The sequence below is a fragment of the Boleophthalmus pectinirostris genome, unplaced genomic scaffold (assembly GCF_026225935.1).
Source record: "Boleophthalmus pectinirostris isolate CB_2022bp ecotype Guang Dong unplaced genomic scaffold, ASM2622593v1 HiC_scaffold_6, whole genome shotgun sequence".
NCBI lineage: Eukaryota > Metazoa > Chordata > Actinopteri > Gobiiformes > Gobiidae > Boleophthalmus > Boleophthalmus pectinirostris.
Window position 1 is genome coordinate 21245070 of NW_026571447.1, and position 8836 is coordinate 21253905.

Below are 8836 nucleotides of genomic sequence, written 5' to 3' on the forward strand. Positions count from 1 at the left end.
GTTTTGTAGGTCCTAAAGATTTTGTTGCCAGGTTGGACACTTTCCACAAAACTTCATGGGTAAAAGAAAGGACCAGTGTTTCCACCTCTCTTTGCTCCATTAGAGCCCTATAAGAGGCCCTATAGATTCATTGTCTATTCTACTGCGTCTACTTAGAACCTCAACGAGATTCCGCTAAAATCCCACGGGCTTGCTGCTTGGAGAGAATGGCTCAGCAGATTATTCAGAGCACTATGTGGGTATCGTCTTTCGTCCACTAGATGGAGCCAGATTCTCACTATTCAAGTGGCTGAAGTGCACTGTCTTTTGTGGGTACAACATGTTCTTAGCACTTGGAAAATGGGCTATATGAGAACTGTAGGACAAACATGAGTTAAATGAGATAATGAATCCATTTTGTTTTATTTAATTCATAGGCTTCATTGGCAGACGTTGCTAAGTATGGGCCTATATGATAGTTCAGGATGTCATACGCCTGGGCCTATTTGTTAATTTAGGCTATAACAGGCATATAATTTACTTTAAGAACGAAAAAAGGGGAAGTAGTGAGAATTGGGTAAGTATTGAGCTATTCATTTTAATATCAAACCTTGCAGAAATACAAACTCAAAAGAACAGCTCTCAGTTAGCCTTTTGTCAATGATGCATTTTTTGCCTCTTGAGGTGACTGAGGCTACTGCAGGGATTTCCCATGTTACACCGCAGTACGCACTCTTCCTCACGTAGAGCTGATGTCATCCCCGCACGTGCTGCGGCATGAGGGGAAACTGTGGCAGTGCATTATCACCATCACATAACCACCATAACGCAGTACATGGGTCTGTGTAGAGGACAGCTAGGGCCTAGTAGTTATTGATGGGTTAAACTGAAGACTAGACCATATCTCCATGGAAACAGATGCTTACATAAGAGAGATCATCCCTACTCTGATGGAGCCAGTGCAGGGCGAGCCTCAGGGTCACAGTCCACTGCACATTCACTACCATCAATGTGAACACACGAGGGGCGAAGGAGAGGGTCATGCAATTTCACTTTCAAGTTGGTCACAACGATGTTGTGCATATTATTCAAGGAAGGCCAAATTATTAATTTATTTTCAAACTACCACTCAATTTTAGGAAAAAGAGGCCTGTGTGTTTGCCAAAAATCCAATATCTTAGAAATGATCTTTCAAATGGTGCAAAATGGCTTCTAATGTTAGAACTTGATACTCTAAATATTGGACAATCAATTAAAAGCATTAAAACAAGGTCTGCCCATGAGCGGGCGTGTACAATGGCACGAGCTGCGGAGGTTGTCGTGACGTCACGTTACCAGGGTGACCGTCCTCCTGGAGGCACGTGGTCAGTATAAAGGCCGCCTGTGGTCCCGTTAGCTACGCACACAGTCGTGAGAAGTGTCGGGATTGAGGTAAGATTCTGATCTTAACGCTTTTCTGGAATAGAATGATCGTAGTTCACGCACTAAAAGAGAAATAGAAATCTTAATGCTGTAAATGAGCGCTTTTGGAAAGAGACCTGTGGTCTAGCCTAATGAACCAGAACAATGCAAATGCAGCTTCCATTCATCCATGAATTTGACCGGTAATAGACGCGTCATAATGCGAAATTATTTATATTCCACATCCTTGCGCAAACGGAAAGCACATGCAATGGACAGTCAGAGATTTGTGAGTATACAGCGGCTTGTAGAGACTGCAAGCCTATTTATCACAAATATGTTACCTGACCATACAGAGTGACGCAGCAGTTTAACATGAGGTTTAAAAGCTGCATTTCATTTAACAGTGGAAAGGATTATGATACCTCAGGTCAACCATGGAGATCTGCCTGTGGCCTTGGTGTAGTTGTGTAATACGCTATCCAAGTGTTAGTGTGTTGCATCATTTATCACACCAGCATCAAAGCAAAAATCCCAGATCACAATATGGCATAAAATGAATGGAATGTTACTCTAAAAAAAGAAAATGGCCGTCGTAAGAAACGTGAAGTTGCGTCTGTCGTGACATTGGAGCACCGTGCATCTCTTGTGGAAGTGGATTAGCGTCCATTATGTAATCAGCCTTAGTCTTGTACAAATATGTTTTACTACGTGCAGATCTCCATTAGCATATATTTAGCTGTGCCAAATAAAGGGTAAAGCATTTGAACGTGGTATTTTGTGAAATGGATGCTTCTCGGTGGTGCTGCAGACTGGTTGATGTAATATACGTGGAGGAAGGTGATGCGGGCTACGTGCCTCTCAGCTGCTCCGTGATGAAGTGCAGTACCAGAGATTGTGTATGGATAATCTGAGAGTTGATGGGTTGAATTTGCTCGTTGCCGGTTCACTAAAGCGTAGCCATGAGTCAGTAATCCAGTTAGTTCAGGGTGAGGGGTGTAGGTCCAGTTCGTCGTGGTGCGTTTGAAGGACACAGAGAGAGGCGGAGGAAAGAGGTGTCGCATGATTCTGCCGCAGTTTGACTCCACACTCCACAGACCTGTTGATGAGTCTAATTTAGTACTCCAGAAGCTATATTGGCTGCTCACTGCACAATGCTCAAATTCAAGTTATCATCTAATTTCATCTTGATGCCCTGTCATAATCAGCTAGCCTTATGTATAACCATTAGAGACTCATAATTAGTGTCTCTTACCTGGTTAAATAATGTCAGCTGCTAAAGTAATGAAATGTCCCTCCTGTTCCTGGATGATACAGCCATGTCTGGCCTCTGAAGGTCATTACTGCGGATGGAGAAGGTCACTGGAGGCCTGTAGCTTCAGGATGCAGCATCATGACTATGACATAACATTAAGACAGGGCTTTAGGAAATATTTAATTATTTATTGCATACACTAATTAGACTAATAATAACAACATAACTTTTAATCCACCAAATATAGGATACATTATTTATCTTTTTCTCAAATAAAGGAAAATAGGATAGTTACAGACTATATCATTGACTTAATTTAACATATAAACTCTTGCCTTGTTGGTCACACTACTCACATTTGTGATATAACAAGATAAACATAGGTATTGGGGTTTTGCTAGAGAAGCCATCTTATCCTATTCATTCAATTCAGAATGTGTGTCCTGTGACTCAGCTAAATGAGTCCAACCACAGTGGACAAATGGGGAGGTGGTGATTTACATTTACATTTACATTTATCTAGACCTCGCTTAAGAAGATACACAATCATACATTTTAAACTAGTTTTATACCATGAGTTTGATAAATAGGCTGACAACAAACTCATTGGACTTAGACTGAAGGTCTATGCAGCAGTGCCCTTGTCTGTGCTACTCAATACCTCCTACATGACTCTGCACACTTATTACTAATTCATCACAGTTTCTCTATATCAGATTCATTGAATGTATCAACACTAATACATCTGTTATAGATTTAGATTATTTTTAAAGTTTACTGTATGTCAAATTCAGAGTAAATGGCCATAAGAATAATACATTGAAAACATTACACTTCAATTTTGTCATTTATTCTCTGTTAATTACTGTACATTAAGTATTGTTTCATAAACCTTTAACTGTGGTGAGCTGGATTAAGCATGTTTTCATGTTGTACTGTGGTACTCATGAAGTAAAACAGAAATGACAGCCAGACCCCCTGTGTGCCTTTGTCAGTATAGCACACAGTCTATCGAGCATCTGATGTGATTACACCAGACATTTCACATGTTTTATAATAATATAGTCAAGAAAAACATACAGAGTAATGCAGAGGGGAACAGAAATCGTATTCAGATTCAAACGGAGGTGTGTAAAACCCAGAAACCCAATTGGCTTGTTATTCTTTCTCTTCACCAATCAGCTTGTTGCAATGGAAGACTTCATTGGAAGGTTAAGAATAAGCTACAAGCAGAGAGACAATGACAGCAGGCGAGGAGGGGCGTGGCTTTGAGGCAGGAGGGAGTCAGAGAGTTCATTCGGACTCTGAGAGATTTCCAATACCAACTCTAAAGTGGACTCAACCAGTGCACTTAAAGCACACTTTTTAGTACACATTTATCACAATAAATTATATTATTGTTTATTGTTCCATTCCTAGTCTATATGTTTTATTTGGAACCCAGGAAGAATTGTTGTTACTGCGGTAATAACTACTGGGGATCCAAAATAAAGAATATACAAAAAGACACACACAATAAAATAAATATACAAAAAGACACACACCATAAAATAAAGAATATACAAAAAGACACACACAATATAAGTTTCAAGTCAGCAATATGGCAACATGGTATGCTTATTTGGCCGTATTTGGCACAAATGAATACGTGGCAGTAACTTGAGTGGATGGTGCACTGTAGACCAAGCTTAAAAGCAATAAACTAGATTTTGTAAACATAATAAAATAAGTGTTGGTGAAATCACCTTTCACATTTAAGTGTAAAAATCTTCACCTGGTTTATCTTATTGGCAGCTCCAATCTGGTTCACCGACAGTGAGCCATCTTCTCCCTGATGCACAAACTCATGTCTGGCTGCTCAGTCCCTCTCCAACATGGCGTGTTTTTTGTTGGGTGTAAATGGGTCAAAGCTTGTGGGGAGGGGTGTGCCAAATGAGAGCAGCGAGTCGAACAAGCAGAGGTGATTGTCTATTAATCTGGCCTGGTAGAAACAATAGAATGGTCACATGACGCAGGATTATTGCTGTTAAGTAGCTGCAAATCAATAGAAAAATAAAAAGCAATTTTTACCAACTGCAGAAACTCATCACTGTACTGATAAGGGGTTAAAAATAGTTGTGTTGTTCAGACATCACCTGATGGAATCTGACGCCTAATCTGATTAGTACGTCTCTATGCAGTTGAGTTTAGGGATGGGCTGCATATGTATATATATATATATATATATATATATATATATATATATATATATATATATATATATATATATATATATATATATATATATATATATATATATATATATATATATATAGTCTAGACAAATCTTTATAACTGCAAATCTGGGGCATTCTGCTAAAGTGAAGTTTTTGTATACGCAGCAACAAAAGTGCAAGGAGAAAGAAATCACATGTTCTGGCCAGCAGTATAGCAACTCCCACAATGCATTTCACCAGTTCAACAGCCTGCACCACAGAACCCATGCTCAATTTCACAGAGAGAGCGCGATTAGGAGCTTACAGTAGGGTACAACCAACCAGTTGCAAGGATAATCTGCAATGACCACGTTTACTCTTCAGCACAGTTGAACTAGTGTTTGTGCATTGTGTGACACAGGGTTTGATTTTTGCAAAACTCATGCTAGGTTCTGGCTGAATGTGACTTCCGACTCATCACTTTGTTTTCACTATGGCACTATAGCTAACAAAGCTAACCAAAATCTAAAAGAAAGAAGGGCCACAATGTTTGAAAATGTTAAGTCCAATTTATGGTCACCCGTCAAATTGTTTGTGTCACAAAGCAGAGAGTCTGCGTCCTCTCTACATACATTTGTGGTACTCCGCTTTTCCGCTTCATTTTGTATACACGAACGCCAGTTTTAAATCCTAGCCTCCTAGCGTTGTGGTGGTGAATTACTTTAACAGACCTTGCCAGAGATCCATAAATCAAAAAAGACAGCGACAACTATAGATATAGATATAGAACTATAATATGGCCTTTATGCCACATCTAATTTGTCTTTTTCCAATATTTGCAGGTAACTCACACCACCCAAAGCAACAGCATGTCAGACCTCTGTGTTGGAATCAATGGGTGAGTTAATAAGAAAAAATATAATTTGCGATTTTACAATGTTCTGCATGAGCCACTTCTAAAATGGTCTGTTTCTACAGCTTTGGCCGTATTGGCCGCCTGGTTTTGAGAGCTTGCCTTCAGAAGGGTATCAAGGTTGTGGCCATCAACGACCCTTTCATTGACCTGCAGTACATGGTGATTTGATAAGACTTTTGTATTTTAATCTGTGTGTTATACTGTATATTTTCTCACGCTGTCAAAAAAAAAAAAAAGACTCAGTTTAATCACACTTTTGAAATACGATTAATCACGATTAATAGCATTGTTGTAATTAAAATGCTCTAATTTTAACTTTTTTTTTTTTTTTTTAATCTAAGACCATTATCTTATTTAATTATTCCACAAATCTAAATTAATTATTTTAAAGCTCAGCTGGCTATAATTTAAGTCTAGAAATATTAAATTTCATAATGAATTTGTGTGACCAAATGTTCATGACCAAGCAGTTTTAGTGGGGTTAAACACCCTTCATCGCTGCTTGTGGGTGTAACTGGCTCTTAACAGGCAGATGTAAGCTGTAAGAGTTGGGCTTGTGTCTTCCAGTGTTCAGTAGCAGTTTGGTGAAATATTTAGCTCTTATTACTCGCTTCAGTGTTCGCACGCGATTTTTATTTTCCTCGTGGAGCACAGTTTGATTTACCGCACTCATCAAAAGCCACTGACCAATCTGTACTCCTCCATGTGAGGACTGATGGACTTTATGCGTACATTTAAACACATGTAATCACCACAGCTCCTGAGCACAGCATTTCTCCGGTCTGGTAAGCCTCCCAGCCCAATTTACGTGTGTGATTAGTCCAGCCCAATTTACGTGTGTGATTAGTCAAAACAGATCGCATGATTAACCTGTATTAATTCGTGGGATGCATCATTTTGCAGTGATTAATCTCATGCGTTAATGTTAACAGCTCTAATATTTAAAGGCTATTGTTTACTCAATTTAATATTTCAATCTTGTTAAGGTCTACATGTTCAAGTATGATTCCACACACGGCCGCCACAAAGGAGAAGTCTACCATGATGGCACAAAACTGTTTGTAGATGGTCAGGCCATCAGTGTCTTTCAGTAGTAAGTGTAAATTATAGTGATTTGTGCAAGCCCCAAACCACAGTTTTTACACATACATATAATAACAGTTGGAATAATAACTCTAACCAATACATCATGTCCTACCAGTAGGGTGCCAGCAGAAATCCCATGGGGCCAAGCTGGAGCCAAGTATGTCGTTGAATCCACTGGTGTGTTCCTGAGTGTGGAGAAGGCCTCTGTATGTATATTGTATACTTAGGTTAAAGTCACTGTGAAAAAGGGTCTCTTTAAACCAGTTTTCTTCACTATCATTCAAGGCCCACATCCAGGGTGGGGCTCAGCGCGTGGTGGTGTCTGCCCCCTCTCCTGATGCCCCCATGTTTGTCATGGGAGTAAATGAGGACAAATATGACCCATCCTCTATGACCATTGTCAGGTAATTGCTTATTTATGGATTATAATTATAGTTTGCTTTTAGTAGTTTGTGCTTTTAATAATCTACTACATCTCTCTTTCTCTGGTAGCAATGCCTCTTGCACCACCAACTGCCTGGCTCCTCTGGCCAAAGTGATCCACGATAATTTTGGTATTGAGGAGGCTCTTATGGTGAGACAGACTTTTGTCTGAGTTGATAAATGTTGAATAACTAACATACTCTGTGCTGTTTGTAGACCACAGTGCATGCGTACACAGCCACTCAGAAGACAGTGGATGGTCCCAGTGGAAAGGCCTGGCGTGATGGCCGTGGTGCTCATCAGAACATCATCCCCGCCTCAACTGGAGCTGCTAAGGCTGTGGGTAAAGTTATCCCTGAACTCAATGGGTAAGAGCTGCAAAAACACTTGATCAAACCTCTTTTAACTACACAAGGCATTTAAAGTACATCCCTTATATATCTGCAGCAAGCTGACAGGCATGGCATTCAGAGTGCCAGTGGCCGATGTGTCTGTGGTGGATTTGACCTGTCGTTTGACCAAACCTGCGTCGTACGCTGAGATCAAGGAGGCTGTGAAGAAGGCTGCCCATGGGCCTCTGCATGGAGTTCTGGGATACACTGATGATCAAGTAAATGCAATAACATTAATTAAACAACAAAGATGTTAGTAATGTTTTAACAAAAATTATGTTGTTGTGTAGGTGGTGTCCTCTGACTTCATTGGTGACACTCACTCCTCCATCTTTGATGCTGGTGCTGGAATCTCTCTCAATGACAACTTCGTCAAACTTATTTCTTGGTTAGCATTAAATCTCCTAACTTACTACTTTTTTTAGAAATATGTTAAAAAAAGTAAAAAACTGACTTGTTTCTAACCTCTTCTTGCAGGTATGATAATGAGTTTGGCTACAGCCACCGTGTTGCTGACCTGCTGCTCTACATGTATTCAAAGGAGTAGATAATTTAACAGGGACGTTTAGAAAAGGGACCACCCAAAAGTTTTTTCCCATCTCACTTCTCTTTTACACCCACCCATAGCACAGATATAGCATCACAGTTATAGCTCTACTATTGTAAAAGTAGGCTGCGGCACCAGTGTTTTTGAGTGTTCTCAGTTAATGTCTTGTTCCTTTAAGAAACGATGAGTTAGTGACAGTGTTCGTATCCGTGTGCTCCTCCTACTGCCACTAGATGTGTTGTCATGGAAACTGAAACTGCTGTATCCATCTTCCTGTTGGTGTGTTTTAATAGCTTATTACAGACAGAAGGAGGATGAGAGCTACTGTAACGCTTAAGAGTAACAAAACAGAAATAAAACATTTAAAAGTATACTTATCACTGTCTTTTACTTTTATATATTTTGGAGCAGTTGTGGTCTGGTGTGGAGAAAGGGAATTTGTCTAGTCACTGATGCTGTAAGCCAGGGGTCTCCAACCTTTTTGCTCCAGTGTGCTACCTTTACAAAACAAAAATGCCAGAGAGCTACTCATTTTAGCGGCCACAAGAAATTGAGACAATTATAAGAAAGAGGGCGAGCCTTGGGTACAGATAGACACCTATAAAACACAAACCATTGTCCATTCATTAGAACATAAAGTTG

At 39.7% G+C, this 8836-nt stretch overlaps 1 protein-coding gene across 1 annotated transcript; it reads left to right on the forward strand.

The window, feature by feature from the left end:
- Window positions 1-1330: 1330 nt before the first annotated feature.
- Window positions 1331-8565, forward strand: gapdhs (glyceraldehyde-3-phosphate dehydrogenase, spermatogenic). The gene is made up of 11 exons (XM_020937630.2): window positions 1331-1410; window positions 5673-5728; window positions 5809-5905; window positions 6733-6839; window positions 6948-7038; window positions 7118-7236; window positions 7325-7406; window positions 7472-7623; window positions 7703-7865; window positions 7938-8035; window positions 8125-8565. Exons 2-11 carry the CDS (start codon window positions 5700-5702, stop codon window positions 8192-8194), a joined length of 1008 nt encoding a protein of 335 aa, XP_020793289.1. The 5' UTR covers window positions 1331-1410; window positions 5673-5699; the 3' UTR covers window positions 8195-8565.
- Window positions 8566-8836: the final 271 nt, after the last annotated feature.

Coding starts and splice junctions, on each gene's coding strand:
- gapdhs (XM_020937630.2), top strand. CDS start 5,700: ATGTCAGACCTCTGTGTTGGAATCAATGG. Junction 7,039..7,117: donor TGAGTGTGGAGAAGGCCTCT/GTATGTATATTG, acceptor CTATCATTCAAG/GCCCACATCCAGGGTGGGGC. Junction 7,407..7,471: donor GTATTGAGGAGGCTCTTATG/GTGAGACAGACT, acceptor TGCTGTTTGTAG/ACCACAGTGCATGCGTACAC.